The sequence below is a fragment of the Balaenoptera ricei genome, chromosome 18 (genome assembly GCF_028023285.1).
Source record: "Balaenoptera ricei isolate mBalRic1 chromosome 18, mBalRic1.hap2, whole genome shotgun sequence".
Classification (NCBI taxonomy): domain Eukaryota; kingdom Metazoa; phylum Chordata; class Mammalia; order Artiodactyla; family Balaenopteridae; genus Balaenoptera; species Balaenoptera ricei.
The window spans coordinates 25,641,846-25,659,275 of record NC_082656.1 but is presented as its reverse complement, the minus strand read 5'-3'; the positions used below and the strand labels follow the sequence as shown (position 1 = coordinate 25,659,275).

Genomic DNA, 17,430 nt, shown 5'->3' with positions numbered 1-17,430 from the left:
TTTAAAGTCATATGTATTTCCTAATTCTATCCACTGAAGAGTCTTGATGTAATAAGCACACTTTAGTAATAATGAGCAGACCTAGTACCCATATGTTGATTTCTGGATACATTCCCCACTAAAGAGAACCAGGTCTGACTCCAAGTCTGAGGCAGGAGAGTACAAGGTAGCCTGGAATGTCTATTATAGCAGAAAGCAAGTAAGCACTCAAAGACTGATTGGGTCATTTCAAAAGGGGCTACCCTAAAAAGGCTACTATGGGCCAAATGGGACAATTTGAACATTAAAAACAATAGCGATTACCCAGCCTCAGCAATCACACAAGAAAAAGTAATAAAAGGAATCCAATTGGAAAGGAAGAAGTAAAACTGTCACTGTTTGCAGATGACATGGTAATATACATAGAAAATCCTAAAGACACCACCAAAAAACTTCTAGGGCTCATCAATGAATCTGGTAAAGTTGTAGGATACAAAACTAATATACATAAATATGCTGCATTTCTATACACTAACAACAAACTATCAGAAAGAGAAATTAAGACAACAACCCCATTTACAATAGCATCAAAAAGAATAGAATACCTAGGAATAAACCTACCTAAGGAGGTAAAAGACCTGTACTCAGAAAACAACAAGACACTGATGAAAGAACCTGAAGATGACACAGATGGAAAAACATACTGTGTTCATAGATTGGAAGAAGTATATGTTAAAATGACCACAATACCCAAGGCAACCTACAGACTCAATGAAATCCCTATCAAAATACCAATGGCATTTTTCACAGAATTAGAACAAATAATTTTAAAATTTGTATGGAAACTCAAGAAACCACAAATAGCCAAAATAATCTTGAGAAAGAAGAACAGAACTGGAGCTATCATACTCCCTAACTTCAGATTGCACCACAAAGCTACAGTAATCAAAACAGTATGGGGGCTTCCCTGGTGGCGCAGGGGTTGAGAATCTGCCTGCCAATGCAGGGGACACGGGTTTGAGCCCTGGTCTGGGAAGATCCCACATGCCGCGGAGCAACTGGGCCCGTGAGCCACAACTACTGAGCCTGCGCGTCTGGAGCCTGTGCTCCGCAACAAGAGAGGCCGCGATAGTGAGAGGCCCACGCACCGTGATGAAGAGTGGCCCGCGCTTGCCACAACTAGAGAAAGCCCTCGCACAGAAACGAAGACCCAACACAGCTAAAAATAAATAAATAAATTAATTAATTAAAAAAAAAAGAAAAACCTGAAGTTTAAAAAAAAAACAAAAACAAAACAGTATGGTATTGGCACAAAAACAGATACATAGATCAATGAAACAGAATAATGAGCCCAGAAGTAAAACCAAACACTTATGGTCAATTAATGTGCAACAAAGGAGGTAAGAATATACAATGGGGAAAAGACACCCTTTTCAATAAGTGGTCCTGGGAAAACTGGACAGCTACATGTAAAGGAGTGAAATTAGAACATTTTCTCATTCCATATACAAAAATAAACTCAAAATGAATTTAAGACCTAAATGTAAGACCATAAAACTCCTAGAAGAAAATATAGGCAGAACACTCTTTGACATAAATTGTAGCAATATTTTTTGGATATGTCTCCTAAAGGAAACAAAAACAAAAATAAACAAATGGGACCTAATCAAACTTAAATGCTTTTGCACAGCATAGGAAAAAACAGATAAACAAAAAGACAACCTACTGAATGGGAGAAAATACTTGCTAATGATATGATGATAAGGGGTTAATATCTAAAATATATAAACAGCTCATATAACTCAACATAAAAAAAAACAAACAACCCAATCAAAAAATAGGCAGAAGACATGAACAGACATTTTTCCAAAGAAGACATTCAGATGGCCAACAAGCACAGGACAAGACGCTCAACATCACTAATCATCAGAGAAATGCATATCAAAACCACAGTGAGATATCACCTCACACCTGTCAGAATGGGTATCATCAGAAAGACCACAAACAACAAGTATCAGTGGGGATGTGAAGAAATGGGAACCCTTGTACACTGTGGGAATGTAAATTGGTGCAGCCACTGTGGAAACCAGTATGGAGGCTCCTCAAAAAACTAAAAACAGAACTACCATACAATCCAGCAATTCCACTCCTGGGTGTATATCCGAAAAAAACCGAAAACATTAATTTGAAAAGATATATGCACCACCGTGTCCATAGCAGCATTATTTACAATTGCCAAGGCATGGAAGCAACCTAAGTGTCCATCAACAGATGAATGGATAAAGAAGATGTGGTATATATATGCAATGGCATATTAGCCATAAAAAATAATGAAATTTTGCCATTTGCAAGAACATGGATGTATTTGGAGGGTACTGTGCTTAGTGAAATAAGTCAGACAAAGACAAATACTGTATGATATCACTTATATGTAGAATCTAAAAAATAAAACAAACTAGTGAATATAGCAAAAAAGAAATAGACTCATAGATATACAGAACAAACCAGTGGTTACCAGTGGGGAGAGGGAAGGGGAGAGGGGAAGAATAGAGGTAGGGGAGTAAGATGTACAGACTATTATGTATAAAATAAATGAGCCACAAGGATATATTGTACAGCACAGGGAATATAGCCAATATTTTATAAAAACTATAAAACTTAAAAAGATTGTGAATCACTATGTTGTACACCTGAAACTAATATAATATTGTAAATCAACTATAGCTCAATTTAATAAGAAAGAAAAACAATAGTGATGATAACTCACTGAATGTAAAAAATCCATAGGTCTATAATGAGGTCAATATATGAAATTCAATATATGAGTTTATAGTGAGGTAAAATAAAAAGAGAAAGAGAGGAGGAGCTTCAAGACGGCAGAAGAGTAAGACGCGGAGATCACCTTCCTCCCCACAGATACATCAGAAATACATCTACATGTGGAACAGCTCCTACAGAACACCCACTGAATGCTGGAAGAAGACCTCAGACCTCCCAAAAGGCAAGAAACTCCCCACGTACCTGGGTAGGGCAAAAGAAAAAAGAAAAAAACAGAGACAAAGAATAGGGACGGGACCTGCATCAGTGGGAGGGAGCTGTGAAGGAGGAAAGGTTTCCACACACTAGGAAGCCCCTTCGCGGCGGAGACTGCGGGTGGTGGAGGGGGGAAGATTCTGAGCCACGGAGGAGAGCGCAGCCACAGTGGTGCGGAGGGCAAAGCGGAGAGATTCCCGCACAGAGGATCGGTGCCGACCAGCACTCACCAGCCCGAGAGGCTTGTCTGCTCACCCGCCGGGATGGGCGGGGGCTGGGAGCTGAGGCTCAGCTTCGGTCGGATCCCGGGGAGAGGACTGGGGTTGGCGGCGTGCACACAGCCTGAAGGGGGCTAGTGCGCCACAGCTAGCTGGGAGGGAGTCCGGGAAAAAGTCAGAAGCTGCCGAAGAGACAAGAGACTTTTTCCTGCCTCTTTGTTTCCTGGTGCGCGAGGAGAGGGGACTAAGAGCGCCGCTTAAAGGAGCTCCAGAGACGGGCGCGAGCCGCAGCTATCAGCGTGGACCCCGGACACGGGCATGAGACACTAAGGCTGCTGCTGCCACCACCAAGAAGCCTGTGAGCAAGCACAGGTCACTATCCACACCGCCCCTCCCGGGAGCCTGTGCAGCCCGCCACTGCCAGGGTCCCGTGATCCAGGGACAACTTCCCCGGGGGAACACACGGCGCGCCTCAGGCTGGTGCAATGTCACACTGGCCTCTGCCGCCACAGGCCCGCCCCGCATCCGTACGCCTCCCTACCCCCGGCATGAGTGAGCCAGAGCCCCGGAATCAGCCTATCCTTTAACCCCGTCCTGTCTGAGCAAAGAACAGATGCCCTCAGGCGACCTACACGCAGAGACGGGTCCAAATCCAAAGCTGAACCCTGGGAGCTGCGCGAACAAAGAAGAGAAAGGGAAATTTCTCCCAGCAGCCTCAGGAGCAGTGGATTAAATCTCCACAATCAACTTGATGTACCCTGCATCTGTGGAATACCTGAATAGACAACCAATCATCCCAAACTGAGGAGGCGGACTTTGGGAGCAACGATATATATATTTTTTCCCCTTTTGCTCTTCTTGTGAGTGTGTATGTGTATGCTTCTGTGTGTGGTTTTGTCTGTATAGCTTTGCTTTTACCATCTGTCCTAGGGTTCTGTCTGTCTTTTTTTTTTTACTACTTAAAAAAACTTTTTTTCTTAATAATTATTTTTTATTTTAATAACTTTATTTTATTTTATTTTACTTTATTTTATTTTATTTTACTTTACCTTCTTTCTTCCACCCACCCTCCCTCCCTCCCTCCCTCCCTCTCTCTCTTTCTTTCTTTCTTTCTTTCTTTTCTCCCTTTTATTCTGAGCCCTGTGGAGGACAGGGTCTTGGTGCTCCAGCCAGGCATTAGGGCTGTGCCACTGAGGTGGGAGAGCCAAGTTCAGGACACTGGTCCACAAGAGACGTCCCAGCTCCATGTAATATCAAACAGTGAAAATCTCCCAGAGATCTCCATCTCAACTCCAAGACCCAGCCCCACTCAACGACCAGCAAGTTACAGTGCAGGACACCCTATGCCAAACAACTAGCAAGACAGGAACACAACCCCACCCATTAGCAGAGAGGCTGCCTAAAATCATAATAAGGCCACAGACACCCCAAAACACACCACCAGACGTGGACCTGCCCACCAGAAAGACAAGATCCAGCCTCCTCCACCAGAACACAGGCACTAGTCCCCTCAATCAGGAAGCCTACACAACCCTCTGAACCAACATTAGCCACTGGGGACAGACACCAAAAACAATGGGAACTACAAACCTACAGCCTGTGAAAAGGAGAACCCAAACACAGTAAGTTTAACAAAATGAGAAGACAGAGAAAAACACAGCAGATGAAGGAGCAAGGCAAACACCCACCATACCTAACAAATGAGGAGGAAATAGGCAGTCTACCTGAAAAAGAATTCAGAATAATGATAGTAAAGATGATCCAAAATCTTGGAAATAGAACGGAGAAAATACAAGAAACGTTTAACAAGGACCTAGAAGAACTAAACAGCAAATAAACAGAGATGAACAACACAATAAGTGAAATTAAAAATTCTCTAAAAGGGATCAATAGCAGAATAACTGAGACAGAAGAACGGATAAGTGACCTGGAAGATAAAATAGTGGAAATAACTACTGCAGTGCAGAATAAAGAAAAAAGAATGAAAAGAACTGAGGACAGTCTCAGAGACCTCTGGGACAACATTAAATGCACCAACATTCGAATTATAGGGGTCCCAGAAGAAGAAGAGAAAAAGAAAGGGACTGAGAAAATATTTGAAGAGATTATAGTTGAAAACTTCCCTAATATGGGAAAGGAAATAGTTAAGTCCAGGAAGCACAGAGAGTCCCATACAGGATAAATCCAAGGAGAAACACGCCAAGACACATATTAATCAAACTATCAAAAATTGAATACAAAGAACAAATATTAAAAGCAGCAAGGGAAAAACAACAAGTAACACATAAGGGAATCCCCGTAAGGTTAACAGCTGATCTTTCAGCAGAAACTCTGCAAGCCAGAAGGGAGTGGCAGGACATATTTAAAGTGATGAAAAAGAAAAACCTACAACCAAGACTACTCTACCCAGCAAGGATCTCATTCAGATTTGACGGAGAAATCAAAAGCTTCACAGACAATCAAAAGCTAAGAGAATTCAGCACCACCAAACCACTTTACAACAAATGCTAAAGGAACTTCTCTAGGTAGGAAACACAAGAGAAGGAAAAGACCTACAATAATGAACCCAAAACAATTAAGAAAATGGTAATAGGAACATACATATCGATAATTACCTTAAATGTAAATGGATTAAATGCTCCAACCAAAAGACAAAGACTGGCTGAATGGATACAAAAACAAGGCCCGTATATATGCTGTCTACAAGAGACCCACTTCAGACCTAGGGACATATACAGACTGAAAGTGAGGGGATGGAAAAAGATATTCCATGCAAATGAAAATCAAAAGAAAGCTGGAGTAGCAATTCTCATATCAGACAAAACAGACTTTAAAACAAAGACTATTACAAGAGACAAAGAAGGACACTACGTAATGATCAAGAGATCGATCCAAGAAGAAGATATAACAATTGTAAATATTTATGTACCCAACATAGGAGCACTTCAATACATAAGGCAAATACTAACAGCCATAAAAGGGGAAATCGACAGTAACACAATCATAGTAGGGGACTTTAATACCCCACTTTCACCAATGGACAGATCATCCAAAATGAAAATAAATAAGGAAACACAAGCTTTAAATGATACATTAAACAAGATGGACTTAATTGATATTTATAGGACATTCCATCCAGAACAACAGAATACACACTCTTCTCAAGTGCTCATGGAACACTCTCCAGGATAGATCATATCTTGGGTCACAAATCAAGCCTTGGTAAATTTAAGAAAATTGAAATCATATCAAGTATCTTTTCCGACCACAACGCTATGAGACTAGATGTCAATTAAAGGAAAAAATCTGTAAGAAATACAAACACATGGAGGCTAAACAACACATTACTTAATAACCAAGAGATCACTGAAGAAATCAAAGAGGAAATCAAAAAATACCTAGAAACAAATGACAATGAAAACGCAATGACCCAAAACCTATGGGATGCAGCAAAAGCAGTTCTAAGAGGGAAGTTTATAGCTATACAAGCCTACCTTAAGAAACAAGAAACATCTCAAATAAACAACCTAACCTTACACCTAAAGCAAATAGAGAAAGAAGAATAAAAAACCCCAAAGTTAGCAGAAGAAATCATAAAAATCAGATCAGAAATAAATGAAAAAGAAATGAAGGAAACGATAGCACAGATCAGTAAAACTAAAAGGTGGTTCTTTGAGAAGATAAACAAAATTGATAAACCATTAGCCAGACTTATCAAGAAAAAAAGGGAGAAGACTCAAATCAGTAGAATTAGAAATGAAAGAGGCAAAGTAACAACTGGCACTGCAGAAATACAAAGGATAATGAGAGATTACTACAAGCAATTATATGCCAATAAAATGGACAACCTGGAAGAAATGGACAAATCCTTAGAAATGCACAACCTTCCGAGACTGAACCAGGAAGAAACAGAAAATATGAACAGACCAATCACAAGCACTGAAATTGAAACTGGGATTAAAAATCTTCCAACAAACAAAAGCCCAGGACCAGATGGCTCCACAGGCAAATTCTATCAAACATTTAGAGAAGAGCTAACACCTATCCTTTTCAAACTCTTCCAAACTATAGCAGAGGGAGGAACACTTCCAAACTCATTCTACGAGGCCACCATCACCCTGATACCAAAACCAGACAAAGATGTCACAAAGAAAGAGAACTACAGGCCAATATCACTGATGAACATAGATGCAAAAATCCTCAACAAAATACTAGCAAACAGAATCCAACAGCACATTAAAAGGATCATACATTATGATCAAGTGCGGTTTATCCCAGGAATGCAAGGATTCTTCAATATATGCAAATCAATCAACATGATACACCATATTAACAAATTGAAGGAGAAAAACCGTATGATCATCTCAATAGATGCAGAGAAAGCTTTCGACAAAATTCAACACCCATTTATGATAAAAACCCTCCAGAAAGTAGGCATAGAGGGAACTTTCCTCAACATAGTAAAGGCCATATATGACAAACCCACAGCCAACATCGTCCTCAATGGTGAAAAACTGAAACCATTTCCACTAAGATCAGGAACAAGACAAGGTTGCCAACTCTCACCACTAGTATTCAACATAGTTTTGGAAGTGTTAGCCACAGCAATCAGAGAAGAAAAAGAAATAAAATGGATCCAAATTGGAAAAGAAGAAGTAAAGCTGTCACTGTTTGCAGATGACATGATACTAAACATAGAGAATCCTAAAGATGCTACCAGAAAACTACTAGAGCTAATCAATGAATTTGGTAAAGTAGCAGTATACAAAATTAATGGACAGAAATCTCTTGCATTCCTATACACTAATGATGAAAAATCTGAAAGTGAAATTAAGAAAACACTCCCATTTACCATTGCAACAAAAAGAATAAAATATCTAGGAATAAACCTACCTAAGGAGACAAAAGACCTGTATGCAGAAAATATAAGACACTGATGAAAGAAATTAAAGATGATACAAATAGATGGAGAGATATACCATGTTCTTGGAATGGAAGAATCAATATTGTGAAAATGACTATACTACCCAAAGCGATCTACAGATTCAATGCAATCCCAATCAAACTACCATTGGCATTTTTCACAGAACTAGAACAAAAAATTTCACAATTTGTATGGAAACACAAAAGGCCCCGAATAGCCAAAGCAATCGTGAGAAAGAAAAACGGAGCTGGAGGAATCAGGCTCCATGACTTCAGACTATACTACAAAGCTACAGTAATCAAGTCAGTATGGTACTGGCACAAAAGCAGAAATATAGATCAATGGAACAGGATAGAAAGCCCAGAGATAAACCCACACACATATGGTCACCTTATCTTTGATAAAGGAGGCAAGTATATACAGTGGAGAAAAGACAGCCTCTTCAATAAGTGGTGCTGGGAAAACTGGACAGCTACATGTAAAAGAATGAGATTATAACACTCCCTAACACCATACACAAAAATAAACTCAAAATGGATTAAAGACCTAAATGTAAGGCCAGACACCATCAAACTCTGAGAGGAAAACATAGGCAGAACACTCTATGAGATAAATCACAGCAAGATCCTTTTTGACTCACCTCCTAGAGAAATGGAAATAAAACCAAAAATAAACAAATGGGACCTAATGAAACTTAAAAGCTTTTGCACAGCAAAGGAAACCATAAACAAGATGAAAAGACAACCTTCAGCATGGGAGAAAATATTTGCAAATGAAGCAACTGACAAAGGATTAATCCCCAAAACATACAAGCAACTTATGCAGCTCAATATCAGAAAAACAAACAACCAATCCAAAAATGGGCAGAAGACCTATATAGACATTTCTTCAAAGAAGATATACAGATTGCCAACAAACACATGAAAAAATGCTCAACATCATTAATCATTAGAGAAATGCAAATCAAAACTACAATGAGATATCATCTCACACTGGTCATAATCGCCATCATCACAAAATCTACAAGCAATAAATGCTGGAGAGGGTGTGGAGAAAAGGGAACCCTCTTGCACTGTTGGTGGGAATGTAAACTGATACAGCCACTATGGAGAACTGTATGGAGGTTCCTTAAAAAACTAAAAATAGAACTACCATACAACCCAGCAATCCCACTACTGGGCATATACCCGGAGAAAACCATAATTCAAAAAGAGTCATGTACCAAAATGTTCACTGCAGCTCTATTTACAATAGCCAGGACATGGAAGCAACCTAAGTGTCCATCAACAGATGAATGGATAAAGAAGATGCACATATATAAAAAGGAACGAAACGGAGTTATTTGTAGTGATGTGGATGGACCTAGAGACTGTCATACAGAGTGAAGTAAGTCAGAAAGAGAAAAACTAATACCGTATGCTAACACATATATATGGAATCTAAAAAAAAAAAAGAAAGAAAAGAAAATAGTTAGAAGAACCTAGGGGCAAGACGGGAATAAAGATGCAGACCTAGTAGAGAATGGACTTGAGGATATGGGGAGGGGGAAGGGTAAGCTGGGACAAAGTGAGAGAGTGGCATGGACATATATACACTACCAAACGTAAAATAGATAGCTAGTGGGAAGTAGCCGCATAGCACAGGGAGATCAGCTCGGTGCTTTGTGACCACCTAGAGGGGTGGGATAGGGAGGGTGGGAGGGAGGGAGATGCAAGAGGGAAGAGATATGGGGACATATAACTGATTCACTTTGTTATAAAGCAGAAACTGATACACCATTGTAAAGCAATTATACTCTAATAAAGATGTTAAAAAAAAAAAAAAAGAAAGAGAGCAAGAAGAAAGGAGGAAAGAAGGTAGTGGGGAGGAAAGTTCCTTACAGAAAAGAATGCCAGGTAATACATGTAGAAGGAATGATAGAATTAGAAAATCACCATTTTGCAATCCCAAACTAAATAAATAATTCAGGCAAAGATCATTAATGGATGTTAAAACCACAGAAGAAAAGTTGTTGGGAATAGGATGTATTACCCTAGAGATTACTTAGTAATTACAAAGGGAAAAATACACTTTCATAATGGAGATATTATTGTGGTCACCATCTTAACTAAATGCTCAAACCAATCCTCACTAAGAGTGGGACAATATGATATTCTATGCCTTCTGATAAGATGCAACATGAATATAACCACACCTGAAAAGTATTCTTGCTCAAAATGTATAACCTGAATAGAATGGAACATTTAAATATAACTTTCAATACAACATAGGACATAAAGGAACAATTTAAAGAATACTATGAGGAAACAATCAGATGAATCCAGATGTGGAACATTCTATAAGGCAAATGGTCTAGACTCTTCAAAAAGTCAATGTCATTAAAAGAAAAAAAAAAAGAAAAGTTGGGAGACTGGTTCCAGACTTAAAGAGATATAACAACCAATTGCAATGAGTGAAATTTGACGGGATCCTGGTTAAAAAAATTACTATAAAAATAAATTGTGATATTGTGATTTATAATAATATATATTGGTCTTTGTCCAGTTCTCACCCTAAGCCCCTTTCAACCACACTTGAGTTTATGTTAATGAGGTGATATTTGGAAAGCCTCTAGATAACCACAGGACGGGGGTGCTGATCCCAGGGGAACCAACCACTTAATTAGAGGGTTGGAACTTTCATCTCCACTGCACTCTCAACCTCCAGGGAGCGGAATCCCCAAAGCCCAATGATTTAACCAATCATGTCTATGTATGGAAGCCTCCATAAAAATCCTCAAAGCACAGGGTTCAGAGAGCTGCCAGGCTGATGAACACGTGACGCTGCTGGAAGGGTAGCGAGCCTGGAGAGGGTACAGAAGCTCTGCACCTCTTCCCACATACTTTGTCCTATGCACTTCTTCCATCTGTCTATTCCTGGGTTGTATCTTTTGTAATAAGCCAGCAGTCTAGTAAGTAAACTGTTTTCCTGAGTTCTGTGAGCCACTTTAGTATTATTTAACCTAAGGAGGGGGTCATGGGAACCTCCAGATGGATAACCAGTTGATCAGAAACACAGGAGACAACCAGGCCTTGTGATTGGCCTCTGAAGCGGAAGGGGAGGCTCTCTTGTGGGACTGAGTCTAGCCTGTAGGATCTGACGCCATCGCCAGGTAGATGGGGTCAGAACTGAGTTGAATTGTAGGACGACCACATGCTGTCCACAGAGAATTGAAGAACTACTTCGTCGGGGGGGAATGAACTCCACACGTTTGGAGTGCAGAAGTACTCTGTGAGTATACAGAACACACAGGAGTTTTTCCTAGACAATAAAATTCTGGTTGATCTTCATAGATAATGGTATAGAGTTTAGGTAGGAGGTTACCTCATCTGGTTGAGGGAGGACGATAACCGACATCGTTCCCGTGTGAATACGCTGCATCCTTGACGACAGGCCCACCTCAGGGATCCGCTGAACTCGGTGAATCCCACCTTCATACTTCAAGTGCTTATAGACATTGTCACCGGAAATTCGGGCGGCTGCATGATGTAGCCCACCTATGAAAAAATGTTCCAGCAATATTAATGAATTCTACTTTGAAAGGGATCAGGATCTTAGATGCCCTTAATGTAAGGCCTGGATGTGAGCATAGAGCCTGAGGTGAGAACATAAGGTAGGTACAGAACTATATTTTCCCAGTGTAAGTGAATTAATCTATAAAAGGAAACACACCAAAATATTATTTATGGTTACCTCTGGAGAATAGAATAACAGCATGTTTTTCATTTTACTTTTTATGCTTCTTTTGTTGCTAAGTTTTATATAATGAACAAATTTCACTTTTACAAAAATAGTATTAGAAAAAAAGAATACTGGGATGTTTTCTACATTGAACTATACCATGCAATCTTAGGCTAGTTTGGTGCCATATATAAAAGAGTGTTCAGTAACATAGTAATTTGATAATGATGAATAATTCTATAGGTTCTCTCAAGTTCTCAAGAATCTATTGAAATTTAGCTCTTGCTTATCTGTGGAGTGGGAAGATAAGCACAAAAAAATCTTAATGCCTAGGATAGTTTCTTATTGACCATGTTTTTTAAAAATGTTTTTATTACAAAATAATATACATGGAAAACCACATGAATGAAATGTATAGTTCAAGATCAAGAAAGAGAACTTTGTTGGACTTCTCTGGTGGTCCAGAGGTTAAGACTCTGCACTTGCACTGCAGGGGGCACAGGTTCGATCCCTGATCAGGGAACTAAGATCCCACAGGCCATCCAGCGTGGCCACAAAAAAAAAAAGGAAAGAAAAAGAACTTTGTCAGGCACCCCCAAAGCCCTCTCACATGCCCCTTCCTAGTTACAATCCCCCCCCTTCTCATGAATAACCATTATCCTTCTATTCCCTTCTTTATTATAATTTTATTACCTAATGTGCTGCCCTAGCCACTACAGTTTAGTCTTGTCCATTTAAAAATTTTGATATGTCTTTCAAATCTCTCAGTCTATAAGTTCGTCATCCATCTCTTTTGTTTACTTCAAATTATCTGTTGAGGAACTAGGGCTGTTGATCTACAGAAATTTCCCACGTTCTGTTCTTTTTTTTTTTTAATTTTATTTTTTTAATTTTTAAATTTTTAATTTTTTAAAAAAATATTTATTTATTTATTTATTATTTACCTATTTGGGCTGCGCTGGGTCTTAGTTGCGGCACGCGGGATCTTTGTTGTGGCATGCATGTGGGATCTAGTTCCCTGACCAGGGATTGAACCCAGGCCCCCTGCATTAGGAGCATGGAGTCTTATCCACTGAACCACCAGGGAAGTCCCCCATGGTCTGGTTTTGCTGATTGCATACTCTTGGAGTGACTCAACCTGTTTTTCTGCCCTCTGTACTGGCTGCAATTGGGCAGCTGGATCCGGAAACTGGATCACTTGAAAAATATTTCAATTCCTTAGGTACCAGGAATACAAAAATAAGTGTCAGACCTACACTACATATCAAGAGCTATCACCCTCCATTGCTTCCACAATGACTATCTTGTAATTATTTAGTTTGGACTGTTTATGTAGTGGTTGAGTATTTCCCCTATCTGTCCCAAGGTCACAAAACTACAAGACTTTAAGTCATTTGATATATGAATTTTTTCATGAAAATGTATTTTTTTCCAATCTTAGCTTTTAGTGCTGTATCTCTGTGATTCTATTTCAATTAAACATTAAATATATATACATATAATTTTTTATAAATTTATTTATTTTATTTATTCTTGGCTGTGTTGGGTCTTTGGTGCTGTGTGCAGGCTTTCTCCAGTTGCAGCGAGTGGGGGCTACTCTTCAATGCGGTGTGCGGGTTTCTCATTGCGGTGGCTTCTCTTGTTGTGGAGCATGGGCTCTAGGCGCGCAGGCTTCAGTAATTGTGGCACGTGGGCTCTGTAGTTGTGGCTCGCAGGCTCTAGAGCACAGGCTCAGTAGTTGTGGCACACGGGCTTAGTTGCTCCGCAGCATGTGTGATCTTCCCAGACCAGGGCTTGAACCCGTGTCCCCTGCATTGGCAGGCGGATTCTTAACCACTGTGCCACCAGGGAAGCCCATACATATAATTTAATATACATACTTTATAGGGCAGGTACTTTTTCCTCTTTCTCTATCTTATTTTTTTTTTTTTTTTGGCTGAGCTGTGCAGCATGCAGGATCTTAGTTCGCTGACCAGGGATTGAACCCAGGCCCTGGCAGTGAAAGCGCCAAGTCCTAACCACTGGACCACCAGGGAATTCCTGAAAATTTTTTCTTTTTTAATAAAAGACCTTTTTTTGTGCTCACTTCGGCAGCACATACACTAAAATTGGAACGCTACAGAGGAGATTAGAATGGCCCCTGCGCAAGGATGACCCACAAATGTGTGAAGCGTTCCATATTTTTTAACTAATAAGGACCTACTGTATAGCACAGGGAGCTCTACTGAATATTCTGTAATGGCCTATATGGGAAAAGAATCTGAAAAGGAGTGGATATACGTGTATGTATAACTGATTCACTTTGCTGTACACGTGAAACTAACACAACATTGTAAATCCACTATACTCCAATAAAAATAAAAAATAAAATAAAATAAAAGGCCCTTTTACTTTCTAAAATGTCTTTATTTTATTTTGCTACTGAGTTAATGTATCTAAAAGAAAGATTTCCCAACCATTGTTTGGGCTGCTCTGGGCACCTGGAACAGAATCTCTCTTCCTGTTATTAAGTTCACCTCCCTTTCATTACTGAAAGTTGAATTCAAAATATACGTCTCAGAGATTACATTCTCTCTTTCCTATGCTGCTGCTTCTCATTACATTCTGGAAACTCTCTCCTCTCCTGCTTCCAAAATATTATACTGTTCTCATCCTTTTTCCTGCTTCTCTGACCCCTCTTTTTCTTTTGCCAACTAGTTTATCTTTCTAAATATGGCCATTCTCCAACATTTGGTACCCTGAATGTTCCCTCTCTATAAACTCTCCCTCACTTATTCTCTCTCAGTATCAGACATTATCTCTGTGCTAACAGCTATCAAATCTCTCTCCTCAATTCTATTCTCTCACCAAAGCTCTGGTTACACGACTTCAGCATTTACTGGATATTTCTAAAGGGATGCTCGCTATAACAACACACATAATAATTCAAAAGCAACTTTCACTGTTCTGCCCAAATGGAGACTGCCTTCCAATTTCTATTCCATTCAGTGGCATGAATGAATATCACAATCTTCCCAGCTAGAAAGATTAGATCCCTGTGGCTCATCTCCTTTGTATCAGAATAAACTAATGGGACGTAGTGTGGTTCTGGATCAGACAGACTTAAATCTAATCCCAGGACTGCCATTACTTACTGTGTGATCTTGGATTCGTTACTTACTCTCTGAGCCTAGATCTTCATCTGTAAAATGGGATTAACAATACCCAGGGTTGTGAAGATCAAACGACCCATACTGCACGCAGGACATAGTGGGCAAGCAAGAGATCCTCTTGTCAGTTACCAAATTTTGCTCACTCTTCCTCTGAAGTTCTCTCACACGTGTCCCTACTCCCAATTCTAACTCTTAGTCATACCTGGATTACTCTAATAACCTCTCTGCCATCTGCCTTAAATCTAGCCTCTTCAATCCATCTTTCACACGGCTGTCAAAATAATCTTCTTAAAACAAACTTATGGTTGCCAAAGGGGAAAGGAGAGTGGGGGGAGGATAAATTAGGAGGTTGGGATTAACATATACACACTACTATATAGAAAATAGATAACCAACAAGGACCTACTGTATAGCATAGGGAGCTATGCTCAATATTCTGTAATAACCTATAAGGGAAAAGAATCTGAAAAGGAATATATATATATATGTGTATATATATATATATATATATACACATATATATATATATACATATATATATACATACATATATATATATATATATATATACACACACATAACTGAATCACTGTTCTGTACACCTGAAACTAACACCATATTGTAAATCATCTATACTTCAATAAAAAAAGAAAAAAGAATCTTCTTAAAATATATATTGATCAAATCATATTCTTCTTAGCAAAATCTTCAACAGCTCCCTAACAATCAAGGCCTGTTCAGCTTTAATGTCTGCTCAAAATCTACTCTTTTGAACCTATTTCCTCTCACTTCTCATCACAAATATCCTCCGGTTTAATTGGCTTCCTCACTTCTACACACACACAGCAAGATCTTTCCCACCACCATGCTGTTGCTCAAATTGGTCCTTCCCTCTGCTCTCGTAGGTCTTCCCTTTGAAACCGTGCACTTCAGATTGGGACTTGAACCCATGTGCTGGGACACGAACCCAGCCTAAACCCTGATTGGGACTTGAACCCACATGGCTAGGACTCAAACCCGGCCAAAACCCACTGTCTTCCAACTGAGATCACACACCTGGTTTTAGGACTTAATGAAGCTTAGGTTCTTGATGTCTCATCACAGAAAGAATTCAGTGAGAGGCAAAGTGATAGGTAAGAAGTGGATTTATTTAGAGAGAAATACACTCCACAGATACAGTGTGGGCCATCTCAGGAGGTGAGAGCAGCACCAGGGTATGGGGTTGTCAGTTTTTAAGGGGTGGGTAATTTCATAGGCTAATAAGTGGGAGGAGTATTCCAGCTATTTTGGGAAGGGGGCGGGGATTTCTGGGAATTGGGCCACCACCCAACTTTTCATCCTTATGGTTGGCCTTGGAACTGTCATGGCGCCGGTCGGTGTGTCATTTAGCTTGCTGATGTATTACAATGAGCATATACTGAGGCTCAAGGTCTAGTGGAAGTCGACTTGTCCGCCATCTTGGACCCATTTGGTTCTAATCAGTTTATGTCATGTCCTCAGGCTATGTCATTCTTTCAAAGGTTGCGCCCTGCCCCCTTCCCTCCTGTTTCACCTTTCCTAACCACTGGCTGTATTTCAAATCCATATGATGCACAAACTTCCTTATGCTCTATACTTGTTTTCATTTCCCTCAATTATTTAACTTACATGAATCTTCTTTCCCCACTTTGATAATTTGTGGGTTATTATTCATGGGCCCTCTGTCTACTACAGTGTATCTTTGTGTAACCAAGCAGACAAAAACTTCCAGATGGATTAAGAGAATCGAACAAAAAAGAATTACTATCAGATGTTCTGATTTAACATACTTGAGTATTTAAAAGTTTAAAGACTCACATTGGTTCTTATTGTTTATGTTGTCTAAGTGTTTATTAGCCCAACTAGGGTGGGAGCTTCTTGAAAATAAAGACAAATGACTAACTTTTTCTGCATTCCCATAAACCTCCAACACATCATTAGTACTTTAGAGTAAAAACCTTAATACATCTTGGCTTTGAACAACAGAGCAATGATTTTTCAGGCAAGGCATGTATCAACCCTCCACAGGGAAAGTTTCTCTAATTCAGATATTCCTTCCTAGGAGGATACTTCCTTCCCTCCCACTCTCTTCTCCCATAGTAAGAATTCTACTATAGTAAGCCACTGTGATTGATAAGCCCATGTCACAGTATTTAGTAGATATAGGTCAAATGTTTTAAAAAATGGGACAACATGGTTCTAATCAATATCAGAAGAAAAGCAACTTCCAGCATCATCTATGGACAAATCCTCAAATACACCTACCATAATCAGCTGGTGTATAATTCAGAAGTTCAAATTTCCAGTGTTTGTAGCTTGAATAATTCTGGTACATATCAAATATTTCCCGGGTAAATTGTTGGCAGATATCACCTAAGAGAAAATA

At 39.5% G+C, this 17,430-nt stretch overlaps 1 protein-coding gene and 2 non-coding genes across 9 annotated transcripts in view; 2 read left to right on the top strand and 1 right to left on the bottom strand.

Annotated features, from left to right (window-relative positions):
* The window catches only part of MTRF1 (mitochondrial translation release factor 1), a 58,095-nt gene that overhangs the window by 16,521 nt on the left and 24,144 nt on the right, over positions 1-17,430 (bottom strand). For all 7 annotated transcript variants that reach the window (XM_059902719.1, XM_059902720.1, XM_059902717.1 and 4 more), the window contains 2 exons: positions 17,310-17,417; positions 11,518-11,690 (listed from right to left, as the gene is read on the bottom strand). In XM_059902719.1, coding sequence (XP_059758702.1) covers positions 11,518-11,690; positions 17,310-17,417 — 281 coding nt within the window. The remainder of the gene's footprint in view (positions 1-11,517; positions 11,691-17,309; positions 17,418-17,430) is intronic.
* On the top strand, positions 12,325-12,397 carry TRNAA-UGC (transfer RNA alanine (anticodon UGC)). Its single transcript has one exon. It is a non-coding gene; the product is annotated as a tRNA-Ala (tRNA).
* LOC132352782 (U6 spliceosomal RNA) lies at positions 13,953-14,059 on the top strand. Its single transcript, XR_009498865.1, has one exon. It is a non-coding gene; the product is annotated as a U6 spliceosomal RNA (small nuclear RNA).